Raw genomic sequence first — 22,791 nt, 5'->3', positions numbered from 1 at the left:
ACCAAAATGAACCAACATATACCCAAGACTTAAAAATTATCCATAAAGTTCTAATCATCTCCTTGTAAATACCAACAAAGCATCTGTTAATAGGGAAGACAAGTAAAATGACAAACGAGAAGCCATACTAAGTAAACAATGGACGGGGAACACTGAAAAACAGAGAAGGAAAAAATTATACAGGCATAAAGAAAGTGAAAGAACTAAACAAATTAATAAACTCAGGATTTTTTCTTTTAAATTTTTACAGTGTAGTCAATATACACTGTATATAAAATATAAAAACTTGTGTCAGTTCAGTGGACATGTAACAGTTGATTTTATTGCCACAAGACATGCCTGTACAAGAGCAGTGGGATCGAGACACCTGACAGACATGAAAAGAGAAATCCAACCTACTCATCCATAAAAGGTGAGAAGCCTATCTCGGCTTTTTGTTTCTCCAGCCACCCCACCTTCCCACTTCTCCCCATCCAACAGTCTTAATGCTGCTAAGAAGTTTGGTACACTGTTTGTGGATACAAATTTAAGAGAATTTAAGAGTGGAGTTGCCTTTGGGACATTAATAATTTAAGTTTACTGCACTTCGGAGCAACAAAAAAAACATCCCTCAGAAAGGTACTAAAAAGTCCATAGCTTTTTTTTTTTTTTCTTTCTTTTTATAATCTCACTGCTTTTCATCATAGAGAAGGAACAGAAATAACAGATACCCACAGCAAAGGTGTCAGTCATCAGGGACATACAGGGATTGCTTGTTCCATGGATGCAGTGCTAGCACAAGCCTAGCAGGGTTACAGGGAGCCTGCACTGTTTGAGGTGAACACACACCAGCAGAAGGCAACCTCTGGTAGAGAAACTTTAGGGTTGCTTTTGCACTGGGCAGGCCAAGAGATAAGGAGGCACCTGGAAGTCACACTGGCACCATATAAAGCCTTCTGTTTTCACCAACAAAAGGGCTAGAGAGAGCAAGGCAGTGGTGTCCCAGGATTACCCCCGCAGGGTAATCCTGTGAGCTGCTCAAGATCATGTGGGTATGTTTATGGGTATGTTGATGCCAGCCATGCAAACACAGACTTTGCATAAAGCCACAGCTTCTACATGCACTTCTCAGAGCTCAGGATTTCAGGGGAAGTGTTCATTTCAGTTCAACACTCCACAAACACAGTGAACCCCCCCAATACAGTGGGACTTTAAAGCACTGCTGTCAGAGGACAGACTGCAAGAAGCATAGTGTGGTGGCTCTGGACACAGCCAAGAAAAGCTCCCAGCACCCCGCAGAGCTGATGTTGAACTGCACAGACTGACACTGCAGGGTTTGAGCAGCACCACACTGAGCTGTGAGCTGCCAGCCAAGCCCAGCTGGGCAGCTCCTCCAGAGGCGAGCTGATCTCACCTGATAACGCAATTCAGTAATCCCTGAAATCCCAATGCTGCAGGGAAAGCCCACATCGAAACTTAAGTTCAAAACCAGCCAGACAAGAACCAAGACACTTCTATCCTTTGAGCACTCACAGGTGGCTGCTCCACGGCTCCATCTTTCTGTGAGTGGACAGACGAATCCTGGGACAAGACAGAGGACTCCGAGAAGGTTCGGTTCCGGGCAGCCTTCAGGTTGGGCGTTCCTGGAACTGATGGCTGTTCTACCACCTCCTCATCTTTTTTCAAAAGGGAAGCAAAGTCGATGCCAGATCTCAGGAACTCTGCATAGGTACCTTTCCCCACCATTTTACCCTACAATCAATATAAACTTTTAGTACTTTCATTATACACTTTCCAAAAAGGACAATTTTTCTGACCTGTCCTTGCTACCTCTGGGGTGCTGCAGTTGCTGAGCACACATCCCACTGCAGTAACTGAGCTGAAGCCTCTGTGAGGCTCACTTAGAGGAGCAGGAACAAGCTCTTTAGGCTCTGACCAGTCACCCTGGAGCAGCTAACAGGGCCAACAAACAAACAGGATGAGAACAGCCCAAGTTACAGCCAGGGGAGAACCACCTCCCTGGAGAAGTTGTGGGAGACAGCCAAGCCATTCAGCTTTAGGACAACCTGTTAAACCACATACACAACCATCAGTCTTTTTATATTGCTCCGTCCCAGGGGTAAACACCATCTTCATTTTCTGATCCTTACAGAACCTTACAAGGAGCAACACAGACTATGTCCACATTCCTTTCAGCTCTACCACAAACTCATTTCTCAAGAGCTACTGTAACTTCTAAAGCAATCTGAATGGAAAGAAAAAGAGGGACAGTGTCCTTTTTTGCACCATCACAATGCATCAAAAGTAATTTCAAATATTTCACTACCCAGCCTTAAAAAAAAACAAGAAAAAAGGCCCCAGTTGTAGGCCTTGCACTTCCCCTCTGCCTCTGGTACAATGAAGATGGGAAGGAACCAGCTGCACTGAAGGCATGCTCATTCTCAAAGGACCCAAGACTATTTCTCAGCCTCAATTTAAAAACGGATTTGTTGCAAAATTAACACAGTTCTAAATTCACACAGAAGTGTAAGAAACAAGAACAAAAGCAAAACATTTACACAGTCTTACAGTATATTAAATTTGAAGCAAGGGAAGGCTAAAAATTTATTTCAAAACCAGACAAAGTGTTTGAAGAAATAAGTATTATTAATTCAAGATTATTTATATGCATGATAGAAGAAGATTTTTCAGGAAAGGTATTCCAAGAAAAATCAACTTATTAAGAACTTAAAAACCATATGTAGTCATAAGTAGACAGAAAATACATTTACAAACTAAAAATTGAAATCTGAATTTTATTTTTTTCCTTTCTTAGATTAAAAAGGATAATTACAAAGTGTAAGTATAGACATTGGAATCACTTACATCCTTTAAAATTAGAATCTGATTTGCAGCACGGAGATATTGCAACTGGTGAGTGACCAAAACAGAAATCTTCTGATGTAAGGCCTGACAAATACATCTGCAAAGAGATGGAAAGATTAATTAAAATTCAATGTCCTAAAAGATTTTAATTATATCTGTAAAAGCTATTCAATTACTCAGGTTTTAAAATCAGAAGATGACCATGTTTACTAAATTTACAAAAAAGACCTAAAACCTTAACAAATATGTTCCTTATTTAACTCTTTAAGTTTTCAAGGTAGGGAAAAGAAATAGAATTATTTCTGGTCTGGGAAAAAAGAGGAGGCACTAAGCAATTTCACTAAAATTGTCCTAAACGTTCTTGAAACAAATGTAGATGTCATCAGCTGAACTGCAAAGAGAGTATTTTAAAAAAATTATACTAAAGGGAAGAGAAAGAAGGGAAAGATACTGTGGAAAATTATGGAGAAATGGAGAAATACAGCCAGTAAAAGTAACTTTTTGAGAGAAGCTTTCAGACCAGCTCTAACACTGAGCCACAGAGACTTCTGGAGAATTAAATAGTACTACTGATTTAAGAAAAAAACCCCAAAACATTCCAAAATAGTCCGTAAGTGTTTATTTTTCCAACTGGCTCACTGAGACTCAAGGTATCATCATCCATCTGTTTTTAGAAGTACTGCTCTGTATAACTGAAGAAGAACCAGGGGAAAAGCCCAGTTCTAAGTGAATCATGCCCTTTCTCACTGACGGTACAGAAAACCCAGGGAAAGCCTTCTCAGCAGGGGATATAGCTGGTCCAAGAGCTCAGACATCTGTTGGAGCCTGCCCAGCACTGCCATGACCTTTTTACCTGCCTTTTAAAGCCCCACAGAGCTCACCTTCCCTGAGATTGTCCAGCACTCTCAAGAGGCACACTTTGTTAGACTGTGAGCACACTTAATGCATGACAACAGGACAAACTGCTGCACAAACTCCAGTCACCACCATCACATTTATTAAATACACAAGCACACAGTCACACAAGATCCAGACAGAAAACACCCAAAGGTTCTTCAGCTTTCTTGAGTACAAAAAAAAGCGAGATGAAGAGGCTGTGAAAGCTGCATCCTCTTCCCCAACTAAGAATCAATTTAAACGTAAAAATGTTCCTGGCAGAAGTTAAATGGGTTCTTCTTCATGTTTAAGCTAAACAGAAATTTCAACATCCTTGAAAATGTATTCCAGGGACAAGCTACCCTCGCCATTACAAAATCTTTCTCTGAAGTTCAAGTTTACGTCCTTTGGTGCAATTTCAATCCATTAAATGCCCAAAGGCCCCTAGACCAGTTAATTCCTGTGTACAAAGCCCCTTCATACTTTAAGCCCTTCTCCTCCAGACATGAAAGAAAAACAAATAAAGTAATAAAGAAGTCTCCCAAACAGACTTTTAAGTTGGAGATAGGCTTCTTTCTTTTATGCCTCCTTGCCATGGACACCTGAACGTTCCTGACCACCTACACTGGAGTATGAAGCTGGTCTATACATTTTCTGAAGGGCACAAAATCAAAACATTATTTCAGCTGAGACCTTACCTGTACAAATCATAATAACAGTATTATTTTACTATATGTATGTACTATCTCTATGTACTATATTATGTACAAAACATAACAGGAATATGATTTGCCACATATGGTACTGGTCATAAATCCCAGGGTGCCATTTCCTTAAAAAGAACATGACATTGCTGAGTCATACTTGGCTTGTGACCTACCTACACTCTACACTTCCTTTTCCATGTAACTACCACACTATTGATCCCTGCTATTGTACATTCATGGACTCAACACTTCGCAATTTTCCCGGCTGCATGCACCTACTAATTCACATCCCATAGCCAAAACTTGACAAATATCTGTCTGTTTCCAGAAGTGCCTTTAGAGTTGCCTGGTTTTCTATCACCTGAGTATGGACCATCAATGACCTTCCTACATCATCAGAAATACCAGAATCAGGACAGACCTCTCCAGAAATTACAGCCTTCCAATTCAACACAAATAAGCAAAGAGTATTTTAAGCTAACAAACTTAAGTAACAGGATACTTTAATCCATTTGAAAAACCCACTGCACTTTGACTGTAGCAAACTGCTACATGATTAAAAAATAATTAGCTTGTGCTTTGATAGTGAAGAGCATGAAGCAGGAGACACTGAGAAGGGGGCCTACAACAACACAGTGCTCCCCTGCACAAAGGCAGAGTCTTCGCACCTCGTGCATGCAAATCCTCTTTTGTTCTTCCTTCCCTATCAGGTCTGCTTTTCTTTGAGATGAGTTTTTCCTTCAATCTTTTTTAAGTTTTTATCTCCAAGAACCAGCTTTCTTTCACCTCTGCAAAATGTCTCTCCTTTAATGATTCTACTTTCTTCCTTACCACTCCTTCTCCTTTTTGGAAGTTCACATGCAAGTTTAACTTTACTCTAGTTAATACTTACATTCATTTCAATGAAAATAACCACTGAAATGAAATTAAAACACATGCAGAAGTGCTCACAGGCATAAAGCCTTTGTTATATTCATTTACTTCCTATATTTGTTTTCCTCTCCCTTCCGTTTAAATTTAAGTAGTTTGAGAACAATCCCCCAGTTAGTTTTGCACATTTCAAAGTTTACAAATTTTTTTTAAAAAGTGTGCTATGCTTGCCAGAGACAAAAAACCCACACACCCTACACATTCTACTCTGCTGTCTCTAGTTCTACTCTGCTGCTTCTGTTTCTATATCTACCTTGGCAATCATTTATCTCCATCTCATGACAAGTCCCAGTCACACATAAGTATGACTGGTCCACAAAATTAATTGACCTAAGCACTAATTGTTCTAGGCACCGGGTAGCACTGGATGGCTGGAGAAAGTATATAAGCAAACATAGGGACATGTCTCCTCTGGTACACATTTACACAGCTTCCAGAGTCCTTATATTAGGAACTTTTTTGAGCCAGAGATCCTGGTGTTCAAGTAAGGTCTTTGTGAACTTTTTCTATGTGAATTCTGTCTGATACTAGGAATAATGTGCATACCACTCCCAAGAACCATCACAACTTTAGGTCTGATTTAAAAAGATTCCTAACCTGTCCTGCAACTCTGACTACTCTCACAAGCACAGAGGAGAAGGAGAAAGAAATCAGGCTGATCATCAGCCTGCTACACAGCTCCTGTCACTGGAAAATATACATGGGAAGGAACAATACCTAGAGAAAGGCATGCCCAAATAGACTGATGAAATATAAACCTCACTCTTAAAAACATGATTTTTGAGTCAATACCACTGGTGGAACACAATTTAATTTCTACCTAAAGGTGATCTGAAACTATATAATTTATAGCAATACACAGATAAACAGGGAGAGTAGGAAATTCCTTGGGATCCAAGTGCAATTGCATGATTTTCTTAGAAATCTCAGTCTGCTCCAAACTTCACCATACAAAGAAATATGCTACTGGATCTGTGATGGCCATTCCCCATTTTGAAACTAGAGGCCTCAAAATATTGGATTTCTTAAAAGTTAATTAAAATTAAAAGCCACTTTTTAAAAAATAAATAAAAAATAAAGGCATCTTTTCATATCCGCATACAAATATATAAAAAAACCATATAACTATACTAGTAACCCCCCACTGGAGAAAGGCTGAAGCATGCTTACTATTAACTATCAAAAGAACTCGGAAAAAGGCAACAAATAACACAAAAATGGGAAAGCTTCAGTTTATACCTTCCTAGGTACCAAGGAATCTGAACAAGAAAGAGGAACTAATTGAAAATCTGGCTTTATCTACTCCATCATCCACAGAACAACTTGTCTGTATCACAAAAATTCTTAAGAGCCACAGTCCCTTATTAATAATATCATGGTCTGTTTTCCCACTGGAGCTGTGCTACTTGCATTCTTGCTCATTTGAAAATTATTTATATATTTTAAACTGCTTACTGCAGTAGCTGAATAGAACACAAAAAAGCTGCAAATGTAATGAACCAGCCATCCACATGTCATAGCTTTGGGGAATTACTAGGAACATAACCTATCTTTGATGTAAATACATGGACTAGACACTTGTAAAAAAAATAAACTTTAACATAAAATTACAAGAAAAGAAAGAGCGAGTGAACTGAACAATATCCACTTCAGATTCTCATTAAAAAATCCCCTGTTTCTTCCATCTCATCCATTGTTTTAAGCCTCGTGGTTTGGACTCCTGGGGGAGCAGCCTGCATGAAGTGGTGTTTTGGACATTCCTCAGCACCATGTTCTAAGAAATCATTCTTGCCCAAGTGCTCTCTGTCTTCTCCACATTTTTAGTACTATTCAGGAAGCACTAAAGTACATGCTTTGCCTTGTTTTTCAAAGCAGCTTCCTGAACATAACACTCTTCCCACTACCCCTAGTACCTTTACAGATTCCACGAAGGCCTCAGAAGACCACTTCTGTTTGTAAAAAACCCTCTCTTAAAATCTTGTGCAGGGAGGCATTGCTCAGTTTTCCTTCCCACTACTACTCCACCCAGTCCATTTTCTTAAAAATGCTTTCATTCTACTTGTTTGTGTTTTGCTCACTCTGATCTGAAGTTGCAGAGAAAAAAAATGAAAGTACAGAAACAACCCCAGTTACTTGTCTGAGTTTCGAATTCTCTGAGATAACCTCCTTATACCTCCTCATCGTCACACACTTATCAGCAAAACACATGCTGTGCTCACAGTGCAATGGCTTCTATCTCCTTTATGGTTTTGCACATGCAAAAATCCACACTTCCAGGCTTGCAGTAGAATGTAGATGCTGCCAATGTCACAGCTCACATGAAAAGCAGAGTAAGCTGAAGAGGCAGCCTGACCTCCTTCACAAGGCACCATGCTACTTTCCTGTCTCCCTCTTCATTAAGAGACCTTAAGACTTCAGGGAAAGACAGGTTAGCAGCTCAGGTGGGTGCACTTTCAGAACTCAGGCACTGATACAGTCAGATGCTGGAGTTGCAGGGAGATCTTGTGCAGAAACAGAAAAGCCGCAGCTGAAGCCTAGAAAGCTTAAGCAGGCATTAAAGGAATTTGATAGTGTATGTGAACTAGAGAAGTGATGAACTCCATCTCTCAGCTGTGGCAGCTAAAAAATGAACATAAAGCCTATGCATCATAAAACTCTTACTCCATACTAGCTGACAGAAACAAACAATAGCCTTTTAAAAACATCATTAAAATAAAGCAAAATATAAATGGGGTTTCAGAGTATCCAGATTTGAAACTGCAAACATCACCAGGATGTACAATTTACAAATTCTGATACTGAAAGCTTCCCTGTATGGGGAAAAAAGAATCTGCATGCCACTGCTATTCAGTGCAGTTTCTAAGACCACTTCTGCAAGATTTCTGCAAGTTTTTATGATCATCTAGGAGCGGACAGGAGAGAACAATAGTAAAACCAAATTAATTCATGTATTTGGAGCATGGAATTCAAAGGATGCAAATATGCTAAACAAAATGCATTTATTTAAGGCCTCAACCAAAAACCACTGAATTCCATCAACAGAAGCTTTTCCTTCTAGTAAATTCTAGGTTAAGCATTTTAACATAGAGAGTTGAAAGCTGTGAAGAAGTAAGGACAAAACACTGGCTGACTAACAAAACTATTGTGATACTCACCTCTGTGCCTTAGACTAGACAGTTTCAGGGGGATGGGGAAGAAGAAACTCACTGAAAAGGGAGCCTGACTTTTAATGGGCACTCTCCTGTTTCTCTGGAAATGGGGGAAGGTCCAGTATCCCTCTCTTACATAGCAAACTTGTACATTCTCTTTCCCTCTATTTCTGCCCTCTGAAGTCTACTCTGCAGGCCACATGCCCTGCTTCACCCAGCCAAGAGGAATTTCAAGAACCAAAATGAAAAGTTATTCAAGAATCTAAGACAGTTCTGTCCTCTCCTTTAGCCAGTTGAATTAAGTGCTTATTACTAGCAAGTAAAGTTGAAGCATACTAAGAAGTGACTTGAAATCCCAACCCGTTTTATTCTTCACTCAGTACTAATATTCATAAACCCCATTATTTATAAACCCCAACATTCATGTATGAAACTCAACATTCCTGAAGAAAATGGCATATATTCCCTTAAGAATATTTCTATTTATAATATCATCAAAACAGATTTTTACAGGGCTTTTAAAAACAAAATCAACAAAACACTGAGGGGAAGGAAAAAAACCCTCTATCTTCCAATTACATAAAGTAGGGGAAAAACCAATCACAAAATGAATGTACTAAGTTTCATGAAGAAATCCATCTCCCCAGAAATGCTTTCTCGAGTTTTTCGATAAGGAATTACAATACTACAGTTGCATTTTACATTAAAATAAAGCAGTAACATACTTTTCAAACAAATGTCTTCCAACTTCAGCATCTACTGCACTCAGTGGATCATCCAAAAGATAGATGTCTGCATCTTGATACACAGCTCTGAAAGGTTTAAAGAAATGTCAGTATCACGAAGTCTTACATTAGTTTACTTTAGTCATTGGAGTCTAACAATTTATAAATTTTAGAAACAGCAAGAAACACTAGCCTGGCCAGATTTACACGGGCCTTCTGTCCCCCACTCAGAGTGGCTCCACGATCTCCTATTACTGTTAGGTCACCATTCGCCAGTAATTCCAAGTCCTGTGAACGTGAAAAAACAGATAATTTTTTTTTTTTTAAAGTCTTTTTTAAAGTCATTTTTAAAGTCATTTTAACTTCAAAGACTGGCAAAGACGTTTCACTTCTTATTTGAAAAGTATTAATGTAACACATTAAAATATAAGCTTTCATACTAAATGTAATATCTGTTGTTACTTTTTGACTCTATTCTTTCAGCAAAAGGTAATTGAGAAAGCAGAAAATATAGATGAGATCCTAAAGTTCACTTTCTCTACAGCTGTGCCAGAGGAAAGTGCACTACTATCCATTGTCTTACAAGGAATATTTATTGTTGATTCAGAAAATTCAATAAAATACTAAAAAGTCTAACAGTAAATTTGTTAGTTTTTATTAGAACAAAATTAGCTGTCACAAAAAATAAAAACTGAAGTAACCATTATTGGTAAATTATCTTGCCAATGTCCTTAAAAACTGCATTGTTTTTATTCTTACTTCAATGTATTCAGGAAAAATAACTACAACATTCATCACACTGATTTGGTTAATTTGAGACCTCAGGACTGTGGATAACAACAAAATTATAGTGTTCCATGTCATATTACTGTATTTTCTACTCAGGAAATACAGAAGTTTTACATTAAGCTACAAAACATATTCTTAAAGCTTATTCACAGCTTTTATAAGACACGTAAGTTTGCAAGAAAACTATGAAAGCAAATCTACCATCAGTATGAAGTGGGGATTTTTTTTAATGCTGTTTGCTGTCTTTTAAAGTCATTAAAACCTTAAGTTTAGACAACAACATGACTGAATATCAGCAAGAGATACTAAAACTCTATCTGCCAAGTGTAAAAATCTTGCAAAAAATGTTCATTACAGTAACCATCTGCTTTTCACCTGTGTCACTGCTGACAGAAATATCATAACATGCTGCACGAAACCTTTTTAGCTGCCAAGCAAAATGTCTGTTTCTTGACAAATCTGGCTTAATCCTCTTCTCTATCTCATGTCACAAACTCCTTTGCACACAAACCTTTCAAATATATTTCTTCATATAACTACTTGGATTCAGCAAGTTCTCCAGTACATAGCCCTAAGGTTCTTTTGATAGCTGTTGGCAATGCATAACACACAGCAAACATGACATTTATTTCAAAGGAAAGCATATAGGATATTTACAAAATGAAAGTCACAGAGAGTGCTAGCTTGATCATTTGTGTTCTGCCTCTTATTGCATTTGCACACACCCCTACCACAACACACATGAAAAGGGCTAAAATGTAATTATGAAACAAAATAATAGGGAACAGCTTTTCCCAAATGTGTCAGCGCTCCACACATGCTGTATCTCCCCCTAGTGAAAGTTCTGGGAATCAGAAGAGGATGCCTTACACAAGGATGGCAAAAATAACTCCAAATTTCTGATAAGTAACAGGAGTTATTTCACAAGCTACTTAAATCATTCCATCATACATTGCATCATGCACCACTGGTCTGAAAGAACACTAAAATAAAAATAAACTTCATGGAAAGAAAATACACTAAGAGAAAGCCTTACCTTTTTAAGAGCACAGACTTTTAAAACATTCTCATATTTTTCTTTCTCGTATTCCTTGTCAAACAGTATATTACTTCTTACAGTGCCAGAAAACACCCAAGGCTGCTGTGAAACGTAGGCAATTCTTCCAGTAACATTTATCAAACCTTTGTCTTTAGGCAGTTCACCAAGCACGGCACTTAGGAGCGAAGACTGGAAAATATTTAAAAGAAAATGAAGTGAAAATTAAAAAGTTTGGTTGCATTAAAGACATCACAGAGATTGAGCAGTGTTTACTGGCACGATGGTCTATTTCACCTTGTGTCTCAAACTACTGCTAACAGTAGAAAAGCACTAGTACCCTTTTCATGCAGTCTTGAAGCAACACAAAAAATACTGTTTAGTTCCACATCACCTCCTCCCAACCCTGAAGGACACTGGCCTATCTTGAATGCCAGTATCCTGATGTGGAATGTGTGATTACATACATAAAGGAACTGTGTATTTTCAGGTTTCTAGTTTTCACATTTAATAGACTCATAAGCCTCATGAAATGGTGTAAATATTAAGACTTACTTTTCCAGCTCCTACAGGACCAATCACAGCCAGTAATTCCCCTCGTCTGACAGTAAATGAAATTTGTTGAAGTGCTGGGGTTTCTAAACTCTGGGGATTGAGAAAAAGTCAGGATTTCTCAGTAATGAAACACAAACCATCAAAATAAATACTTAGAAACAGAAAACAATGTGCATACATCACTATAAACTACCAGTCCATATGCCCACCATATCTTCAGGCATAGGTTTTTGCCTCTTCAGTAATTCACAAACACTTCTGAAAGACCCTCATCCTTCACCACGAACATGCAACACAGCTAAAATAGCACTCAAGGAAGAAGGAGGCCGAAGGCAGCAGAAGCAGGGCTTCCTCAGAGCCCACACATCTGCGCGGCAGCCTCGGAAACACGAGGTGGGTGCTGGCCACCACACTGGCATTCTCAGCCCCTGCACAAGACTCAGCGACTCCAAGCACACAGACAAATGGAGGGCTGAGGCTCCCAGAGCCTCAGGAAAGCCAGGGCTCTGTTTGCTCTGGTCAAGGCTCTATCCAAAGTAAAACCAGAAACATGCCATTTGATTTCACACAACTTCATCTTGCACATTCATGCTGCCCTTGGACTGTCTCTTTAACATTCCTTTCCAGTATGCCTATCCTTCACGTTATGGATGAGCTTATTTCCCAACATATTTTGCACCTCTTCTATCAAGGTTGCAAAAATGCCTACTTGTAGAAAGAAAGGATGCTCATGTCTTTAACAGCTATGCTAAACAGCAATTTCTAAGGACCTGGTGCAGCTCCCTCTCATTAAAGCAGAGCACCTTTGTAACAGAATCTGCCTTTACAAGCAACTTCACCCACACTAAGCATGACTGACACTAACATGCAAGCAGTAAAACCTAAGCATTAAATAAACCCCAAACAAGTACTTTGATTAAGGAGCCAACCAAAAACACAGCCTTAAGCTCCAGAAACAGAAGAGCAAGGTTAAGAATACCTCAATATGTCCAGCCACTTTTTGAAGTTCAAGTAGCTGAAAAGGCCATCGGCTTAACTCCATACAAAAGAACAAGAAAAATGTTCTGGGACTACATAAGGAGGAAGCCTGCAATTCATTTCAAATTATTTGGGAAGAAACAAACCCACATCTATGATGGCTGGGATAGCACACACGTGCCAGCAGAAAGCCCCGGCAGGCAGCCCCGCTGCCAGAGCTCTCGGACTCACTGCAGGGCTCACATGAGATGCTCAGGCTGCCAGAAGCTGAACTCAGGCTCCTTGGGCAGCTCTGCTAAACCACTTCTGCTGCCACTGGAAACTTCCACGAGGTGGCACCAACGGGACTTTTTTCCTTTTCTCTGCACAACCCCACCATCCACCCCAAGCAGCATCTGACCCCGAAGTTGATTCCTCTGTCCAGAGCACATAGCTCAGGTGCTCACCTAATGCTAAGGTCAGGAGAACCCTACGAATTTATGGCAGCCAAAGATTTTCTATTTTTTTTTAACACGAAGTTTGTAGGAAGAGAAAATATCTCTTATTAAATCAATGCCTAGATGGAAAAAAAAATAAGCTCTCAGACACACAGGCTCCTCTTCAGACCTCTTGAGGCAGTGCTTCTGTATTCACAGAAGTGCAAAGGCATTTCCGCCCACATCAAAAATTTAAAAAAACCATAATGTAAGAGCCAAAAAAACATTACAGAAAGATTTTTTAAAAGTTCCTACATTATTACTGCCACACTAAAGCAATACTGGAAGCTTTCATAGAGCCTACACAAATCTAGTAATTCAAGCAAACAGCACAGCAACATGTACCTAAGGGGCAGCGATATTTTTGCAAAATAGTATTCCTTATAATTAAAGACGATTTGTCCTGAATTCATCACATCTATTTTTAGCACTAAACTGAGGCACTTAAATTAGTGCACATACTGCAGTTAAGTTCACCTGACAGCTCATTATCACAAATGTCCCAGCTCCCCTGTGCCCTGTCAACTTGCTGCGTCTCCAGCTTTCCTCCTTCTGCCTAACCTTGCATGTGGCTGTTTATGGGACTCAGCTACCAGAAAGCTAATCTCATTAAAAGTGATTCATTTTCTATTGCTTCATCCCTCCAAACTGCTTCACCACAGAGTCATACAAACCAGCACATAATATTCACAACCAGAATAAGTGAGGCAACAGACAGAGCTGCAAGGGCAAGAGGACACAAAAATGATCCCTTCAGGGGCAGCAACTCCTTAAGTGAGCTTGGGCAGACCTTACACGCCCTACAGACAAGAAAACGAAATAGTCCTGCTCACCTAAGGGATACAGAAATCATATATTGCATAGAAGTACTATGCTACTTAGGTTTCTCATGTAAGGACTAAAATTGCAGGGGATAAATTTGGCTTCTGTTCAAATGCTGACTGTAAATCTGAAGTTGCTCAGTTGAGCAGACAGACTGTTCTGTGAATTCAAGGAACAACAGTAAAAAGCTGTACTGAAGAATCCCTAATTCCATGCTGGCATCAGACTAGCCTGTGGTACACAAAGTAATATTTGCCTAAGTAAAACAGAAGTGTGACCAGGAATTAATTGGTTTTGTTTATCTTTTGAGAAACTGTAATACACCATGTTAGGCTGTTTTCCTAAAAGTGCAGCTAATAATCCCTTTTCTACTTCAAGTGATTTTGGATTCATGGGTTGTTACTTGGTTCTTTTTTTTTTAGTATCACTTTTGGGAAACAATCTCTAAAAAATAATAATAAAATAATTATTATCCTGCTGCAGAGTGTCTGTACAGACATCCAAAGTGTCTTGAGAAACCTAGTCAGGGTAGCAAGCTAAGCCTGCTACTTGACAAAGGATAACATACTTATAATACTCCTTTCATAACTCCTCTCCATCAGAACTTACCCCTTTTTTCAGTGAGCAAATCTATAAAATTATCTTGCATCATTTTAAGAGTATATAATAGAAACTTTCTGAGCAGATCTTAACAGTTCTGAGAGAACTGCTCTTCTCCCATGCACACTGCAATTAAATATCAAAATGAAAGTTACATTAACAGTTTTGTGGATGGCTTGTTGGTTTGGGTTTTGGGGTTTTTTTAACTGAAAGAAACCAGTAATTCCAGTTATGCCACCCTGCTTTATGCAATATAAACAACACATGAAAAAAAAAAAAAAAGTGTTTTATGGGCACTTTATGCAAACACTTCCTATAAACTGTTAATGGCAGTACCAAAGTCAGTTTGAGAAGAAAACAAAGACTAAGCAATACACTACATTTTGCATTTGAATGTATTCACAATCAAGTTTTTCATATCAATTAATTGTTAAAAACTTGATCAGTGCCTCAGAAATATTGATGTCACAGAGAAGTCTGAGAAAGTAAAGCAGAATAAAATAGTTATTTTCTTTTGCAGCTGAGTAGCTGCAAGTAGACCCTCAAATATGTTTTCACACCTGATCTTCCTTGGGACACAGCACAGGTAGGGGAATAAGGTTTAGAAAGGGAAATACTTGATGTCTTACTTGCATTACATTTACATGCAAAAGTCATTTTTAGAGCTTCCAGCACCTGTAATGGAGACTGAAAGCTCTCTTATGTGAGGATACTGGCAAGTTGCAATAGTGCAATTCATCACAAATTGCAGGTTTACCATAGCAACTAAAATTTTAAAAGAGAAAGAGTCAACCTTGGCCTTTCTTCCACAAAAGAGACATATAATAAATTTATCACATGTTTATTGTCCCTTTTTCTAGCCATTTTGGTGAGTTTGGTGCATTTTAAGCAGAAAAAATGTGCAGCTGAACAGTCCCAAAATACAGAGCTAAAAATATGTGCTGACTTGTCTCTACAGCTTTCTAATCTGTTGTGAGAAGTATAATATTGTACTGGTTCTAGACTAATAGACTGATCAAGCATTCAGTTCACAAAAAAAAATCACCCACATGTTCAGGCCCACCTTGCTGTGTGGTGTGTCCTTAATTCCAAATTAAGTACCTCAGCCACAATACAGTCCTGCTTAATAAAAAGAGATATTTTCCCAGAGAAACGCAAAGTTTTTCATTTAGTATAGTATTAAGAAATAGCTGCTTTTAAGATGCACTTGATAGTGTTTTCAGTACTATTCTACAGTTACCTTAACATACTGAAAAGACTCTCAAGCTCAAAGGATGAAGTACAACATATCAGCACACTATACATACACACACTGCATTTTAAGATTTGAAATGCCAGTAGCACCAATATACTTAACATGTAAGTAAATTTACCTTATCCCAATAGCAAGTCAAATCCTGAACATGAAGAATGATATTTTCATTACTGCCATGCAGTTGTGGCTTGAAGTGTGAGACTTCATCAAGCATCAGAAAGTTCTGCAATAAAAGAGAAGCAGAGGATATTGCTTAAAGTGAGTCTGAGAATGGGAAAGGAACCCAAACATGGTTTTTGAAAGCAGCATACAGAACATTAATCATGGGACTGGGAAAAACAACTACAAACTGATCAAAGAATTACATTTCCAAAGCAATGCACAACTACAACAGTGTACCTCTAACTAGCTAACACTCGCTCCCAGAAAACATCCAGAAGTGCAGATTTAATAGGAAAGGACTCTAACAATCACCTGCTCAATAAAGAATTCCAGATAGAAATGGATCTTGAGAACCTGTCCTGTCCTTTCCTTGAATCACTGACAACTTTTGAAATTGTTTAACACCCTCTTTCCATGCAGAAGAGGTGAAACCCTCACTGCCACACCTTCTCATTCCACTACTTTGATGGCAAAGACTTATGTTGTTTCATTGGAAGAGTAACAAGGTCACGGTAAGCAGCTGTCCTCCGTCTCTATTAAGCATTCTTCAAGTGACCAACAGAAGACAGAACACTATCTGAATGTTTCCTTATTTCAAAGCCCAGGATATTAACAAAAAAAGAAACCTGCTTACATCTGCATAACTGGTGCACTGCACTTTCACTACTGCACTTCTACATTACATCCCAGTCAGCAGATTATTCCTTCAATTTGCATAAGCGTGCACTTTGTACCATAGCCACACTTCCACCACACCTTGCCTGATGCTAGATTAATAAATATCCCAAGCACATTTAGAAAGGAAAGGAGCTATTTCCACAGAAAACTTTCAAGGATAACAGCTACCACAGTTTTATGACAAAACACAAGAAATTCTTTTATCCTTTGACTCACAGAGTCTAAGGACCTTAAATAGGCAGCAGCAGACAATATTTTGGGAAGAGAAGGAATGTCTTGATCATAAAAGCCAAGACTAGTTAACAAGTAATTAGCTAAGAGTTTGCAGATGCGAGATAGCTGCTGAACACTCACAGAAAGCAGTAACTAAGAGGAAGCAGGAGGAGGATGTCAGGAGCTGTATGAGGGCAGGGAGATTACTGCTAAGGCTTTTACAGGCACAGAGGTACTGCTCAGACTCCAGCTGCTGCGCATTGTTACAGAGGGCAGTGAGAAGCCAAGCATTTTAACGCGGCGGTCCACAGTGTACAACACACTCTTGCTCTGTTAGCACCAGCCATCAGCACTATCAATGCTCATTCTTACTGAATTTGAGTCTTCACTCCAGCACTGAAAGCAGCCACAAGGCAGAACCTGGGACTCGCACCTGTCCTCCATGGATGACAGGGTACTGCAGTGTGAATTATGAATCCTATAGCTCCCATCTGCCTGCTTTGTTCTTCAAATCCCAATCCCAGCATGCCTGCCTATCTGTACACACATTCCTCTTACTTCAGAAACATTTGCAACACCTCTTTGCCATGCACACTTTTCTCCTACATCGCAGCCTACCCTACAGCGCATGTCACGCTTTTTGTACCCGCATACTCACACCACGTCCTGTTTCCAAAACAGGTTATTTCATTACAAATCCCAAACTGCAAAACCATAGTAAGGCTGCATTTGTCAGTGACGTTAAAACAAAGGCAGAGTAAGACAAGGAATCCACACCCCCTCCTAGTCAGTAAGGCTACCTTGATTCTTCGGATGCTGATCACCGACTCGGACACTCTCTCCACAGCTGAAGGGAAGAACAGGGTCACTGTGAGTCTCACTGCTCCGTAGAGGGACACTGCCACAAACACCTTGCTTGCAGAGATTAATTCGCCAAGTAGTACATATGCCATGAAAGTCATGAACACTGTTATTTTGCTTGCCACAAAGAACGAGGCTAAGTTCAGTCCTCGGAGGTAGGAGCTTTTCATAACCATGGCAATCTCCTTCCTAAAAATGCAAAAAATAAGCAAATCACATCAGTCTCTCTCATTACTATAACCTACCCTCAACAATACGATGAGGGAAACCCCCTCTCAGGATTTTACTTTCATATCCTTTCTCCTCCCCTTGCACCACCCCAACTCCTATGCAAACAACTGTGAATAAGACATGTTCTTTGGTAAATAACAAAAACAAACAAACAAACAAACAACCCAACTCAAAACAAAACAAAAAAAAAAACCAACCAGAATTTAAGAGGCTTGGAAATTCAGAGGAGAAATTCATTATATTTAATACCTTAATAGCTATAGAAAACAACTATTTCTCAGAGTCAGAAAACTAACGCACTATTTTCTTCTTCTCCAGTCAATCTAGTTTTTTAATTCAGATTCTAATCTGCTTCAAATCTTTTTGGGCTGCGTGCAAAGAGGGGAAAAAAACCTGTATAAAGGCCAAGCACCCACCAACTCCTTATCCTTCCAATATCAAAATCCATTGTTCAGTCACAAAACTTGTAACAAGATCAACACATACTCTGCAGTTGAAAAAAATCAGGGCAATTTCCAGAAGATCAAGAGTTTGCCCATGACCAAAGTATCTGTCATTATTCAGCTGCTGCTCCTCAAGCTATATCACAGGATTTAGAGTACTTCTTTTCATCTCAGTCTAAATCCTTCCCAGTTTGGACCCTGCGCCTGGCTTCTTTTGCTCTAGGAATTCTGGTTCATAAATTAAGAAAATACTGATCTGTGAGGCCAATTGTTCTGCCAGTCATTGCCCAAACTGAATAGCGATTGAAGTACTGCACAGACACTTAAGTCTCCCTCCAGCAACTGAAAAGCTGCTGATGCGTTTGTTCTCAATTTCCATTTCAGTTAAACTGCAGTTTCCACTTCTCAATGACTCAACAAGTCTAATCCTCAAAATGTTACTGCACTATCATCTACTATGATGTGGATGCTATCAGGCGTATCTCCTTACCAATATAATCATGCTTCTTTATCAAGAGAACCACAACTTACTCCTTCCCCATATAGTCTACTTTTTGTCTGCTTAGTACTATCAAATATAAAATCCCAAAACAATTCCTGATTTCTCTTTCAACATATTCTGGCAATTCTTAGGGAAAATCTTAATAATTTTGATCACTTTCCACTTGGAACTATACATTAAGATTAGAAACTCAGGTTGTGATTATACAATTTGAAGTAAATTAAGCAATCACTAAATGAAGAAAAGGATGCAGGATGCACTTTTCTTCATTTAGTTTTCCAGGATACTGGAAAACTAGTTAAGCAACTTTCCCACTACACTTGCCAAATTGGCTGAAGTGACAAACTTCTAAAGAGTTTCAAAGACTTATTTTTTCAGCTTAAGGGTTCACAATCTCTGATCTCCTCCAGAGTACAGAGAAGGAACATTTGTATGTAAACTATTTGAATTTGGTCTAATTCAATTACTTCTACAAGCCTGGATGAAAACTCTTTTCCCACCCTTTAATAATCCTTAATAATCCGCTCATTATCTGTGTCTCATCGGCAAGTTTTTTGTGCCGCTCTCCATAAATACCAGATAAATTACAGCCTACCTGCAGGCTGCATATAATATATTACATTGTCTTGAGGCACAAACTTACATAAAAGGAAACTAATACGGACAGACACAAGAAAAAAGAGCAATGAAGGAGTTCAGAAGGCATCTTAGCCACTGTCAAGAGGCAATGTGGAAATAGTGGACAATAAAGCATCCGGCTAAATTTAGGAGTTTTAAGTAGTTTTCCACAACACAGTTAAGGAAAGGAAAGAGGGTTCAAGATGTGTTCTGGAAGATCTTACTTCTTCCCAACATTAGAAAGGAAGCCTCTAATCCTAATGAGGTGTTGAAGATGGAAATCTAAAATTTAGTGATGTGAATACACCACTGAGGAAGCTCTCAATGAAGAAATATCCTCTCTGGCTCCATGCAAGACACTAAAGCTTCCCATCAGTCATGAACATTCAAAGAGCACATTATCCTATAATCCAACAGATAATAGAATCCAACAATTATCTGTGTGTGAAGAAACATCTCAGGGAACATTCACAATTTTTCAAGCCTGCACATGGATGAAAAGAAAACTTCTTTTAAGAAAAGGATTTTCAAAATAAAACATTAAAAACAAAAGAGTCAGATAATCTGCAGCAGGATAACACTTTTCTATTTGTATGTTGGAGAGGGACATGACATGAAAATCACTTTATAAGAAATATGCACCCTTACAGTTACCCTTTAGTACTGAATGCTGTTAGTGTCAGTAAAAGGGAAAATACTGACTGAAAATCAAACGTATTAATGTGTTTTAATCTGATGTCAAAGAATCGCTGAAATGAATGTCTTAGGATACCAAACTCAGCTGGCCTTGACAGTTGAATAACAAGGGAATTTCTGATCTACTGTCTCTCTCCCTTCTACCTTTCCCAGGTGGCTTGAGTAATAAAATGCATAAAAGGAGGATGAAACTGCTGCATTACAACTGCTACAGCTTATTAGTTGCTTGTTTTGAACACAAATGTTAAAGAAAGCATAAAAAAGCCTGAATTATTCAAGTTTTTGAGGATTTTTTTAAATTTTTTATTCCCTTAGAATGTATCTTCATTCCTCCACTCCTGCCATATAAAATTTAAAAATAAAAAACAAAAACAAAAAGTGCAAGGAAACTGCATTTTAAAGCACAAAATAAAGCACTTATTCACATGTAAAAAATAGAAAATTACACTGGTCATACATCAAGATGTCTCTTTCCAAGATTACCTTCTTAAACCATTCACAAGTTCCGCAAATGATTTTTCCCAAGCGTACATCTTTATTATCTTCATACCGCTTATCACTTCATTCATGGTCCTAATCCTGACATCTGTTAAGGCAGCTGTCTTGCTTCTGAAAATAGGACAAAGGAAAAATTCTCAGATTCCCTAAAAAAGACCATTTATGATCGCATAACATATTTATAAAGTTTTTGCTTTTATTTGCAAAGACGATTCACAAAACTGTAACTGCATTGAAGGGTTTTCCTGAAGATCTTAAAGCTGACACACAGCAGGCAGACTTGATATGTTTGCATTCTTAGCTCTCAGGGAACTGAGAATTGATTCAGTGTTCAGAACTATGAGTAAGTTTGTGCAAACACACAGTATTAACATATCTGCTGTTTATTGCATTTAGAACTAAACAAAAATAAGAAAATCGCTTTAAAATATTTCAAAATGCAAAAACAATCACCCTTGTCATAAAGTTCTTTTGATGTTGTCAAAGAAACTGGCCCCATTTGTGACTTTTTAGGATTAACTGCAGTTGAAAGAGAGATTACATAGCACATGAGCTATAATTCATTAGATAATCTAGATATGGTTTCTTAAAAAAAATAAAATATTATTTAAGCATTAATTATAATTAACACTAATTTAAGTATATCTATTTTGGACCCACACTATGTTTGCACTGATGGAAAAAATGGAAAACATGTATTATTAAATAATAAAGTCACTGTTTTAATTAGGGAAAAAACACTGAAAGTTAGAAGCCACAAAATTAATGCATAAATCATGCTAATAGATCCCACTGTAATTCTGAATTCATTCACGTAGACAAAAAGTTTGCACATGGAGAGCTATGACCTTACCTTTGTTAAAACATACCTTTACCTGCCAAATTACTTATTTCTGCATATACTAATGAAAGTTAAGTTCCAGAGATCATTAAAAAAAAATTCAAATCTTTTTAGAAGGGGTGACTGGGCTTTCTCAGCTTAACCTGTCCCCTGTAAGATTTCTCTCACACACTGGAAGAAATCACCGTAATTATACAACGCAAGTTGAAAGAATTTCAAGCACCTACTCGTGATTTTAAAAAAACTTCTCAGCACCAGCGTTCCATAAATGCTAGGATGGCTGAAGCAGGGTATTAAAAAATATTTATACAAGGGAACTGACAAAAGGCATTTAGAAACTTGGCCCTAGTGCAATCACGGATTCTTAATAACACTGAGGAAAATAACGTAGCCTAAACCAACCACACCAATGTGGAATGAGATTACCTTTGCTACTTCATATTTTCCTTTTTCAAACAGAAACAGTAACAGAAAAACAATTTCTTAAAGAATGTAATAGCTCATTTCTTCCCTGTACACACACCACCACTAGAAAAGGCAAAATTAGTATGTGTTGCTCATGTCTCTGCAGCAGCAAACAATTCTCGCCTACAATCCTGGAAGTCACCTAACTTCCAGGCTTGGTTTCCACATAATAGAAAGTTGACGATGACAGAAAATAACAAAGTTAACAGAGGTTTCTTTTTTTAAAATGGTGTGAATCAAAAAAGGCTGCAGTTCTCACAAACCAATTTTTCAGCTTTCCTGCTCAAGTGTTATCATAGTAACCATCCTATCTCAAATTGCTTTAAAATGCTCAAGAGGTTGGGGGAGTGGTCTTTTTTATAATTTAAGTTACACTCCCCTTCTTTGCAATAAGCATATTTTGTACGTACATACCAGAAGCCACAGACACAGTGATATCAAATCAAGTATACAGATATCCAGTGCATTATGGTAAATTACCACAGAGAAAAACATGTCCCTGGTATTAAAAATACTAACTTCAGAGTACAAACAGATCAGTCCAATACATGCTCACATAGCATGTCAAGAGTGCAATAAGAAAGGACCTGAAAATTTTTTGTCTGAGAAGACTCCTCTATGATACTAAAACCCATTCTAAATTAAGCATGCTACAAAATTCCTTTTTGCTTTCACAAGGCATATTTGGTGGGTTTTAATTATGTCTGACACAGCAGTTAGACACAGTTTTTATCTTTAAGAAAAAGGACTTGAAATAATAATACTCCAGTTGCATGACTAAGCAATGAAAGCATCCAGCTCTTGTAAATAAAATACATTAAAATGGTCTTGAGTCCAATAA

At 38.3% G+C, this 22,791-nt stretch overlaps 1 protein-coding gene across 2 annotated transcripts in view; it reads right to left on the bottom strand.

The window, feature by feature from the left end:
• ABCC4 (ATP binding cassette subfamily C member 4 (PEL blood group)) overlaps window positions 1–22,791 on the bottom strand; it is a 142,091-nt gene that overhangs the window by 96,461 nt on the left and 22,839 nt on the right. For both annotated transcript variants that reach the window (XM_086880889.1, XM_086880890.1), the window contains exons 7-15: window positions 20,630–20,755; window positions 17,596–17,845; window positions 15,861–15,965; window positions 11,612–11,701; window positions 11,057–11,248; window positions 9,425–9,519; window positions 9,232–9,318; window positions 2,845–2,941; window positions 1,513–1,731 (exon numbers count right to left, since the gene is read on the bottom strand). In XM_086880889.1, the coding sequence (XP_086737015.1) occupies window positions 1,513–1,731; window positions 2,845–2,941; window positions 9,232–9,318; window positions 9,425–9,519; window positions 11,057–11,248; window positions 11,612–11,701; window positions 15,861–15,965; window positions 17,596–17,845; window positions 20,630–20,755 (1,261 nt within the window). The remainder of the gene's footprint in view (window positions 1–1,512; window positions 1,732–2,844; window positions 2,942–9,231; window positions 9,319–9,424; window positions 9,520–11,056; window positions 11,249–11,611; window positions 11,702–15,860; window positions 15,966–17,595; window positions 17,846–20,629; window positions 20,756–22,791) is intronic.

Source organism: Cyanistes caeruleus, chromosome 3 (genome assembly GCF_971803275.1).
Source record: "Cyanistes caeruleus chromosome 3, bCyaCae1.hap1.1, whole genome shotgun sequence".
Lineage (NCBI taxonomy): Eukaryota > Metazoa > Chordata > Aves > Passeriformes > Paridae > Cyanistes > Cyanistes caeruleus.
The sequence above is the reverse complement of the archived record's forward strand: the minus strand, read 5'-3'. Positions and strand labels throughout refer to the sequence as shown.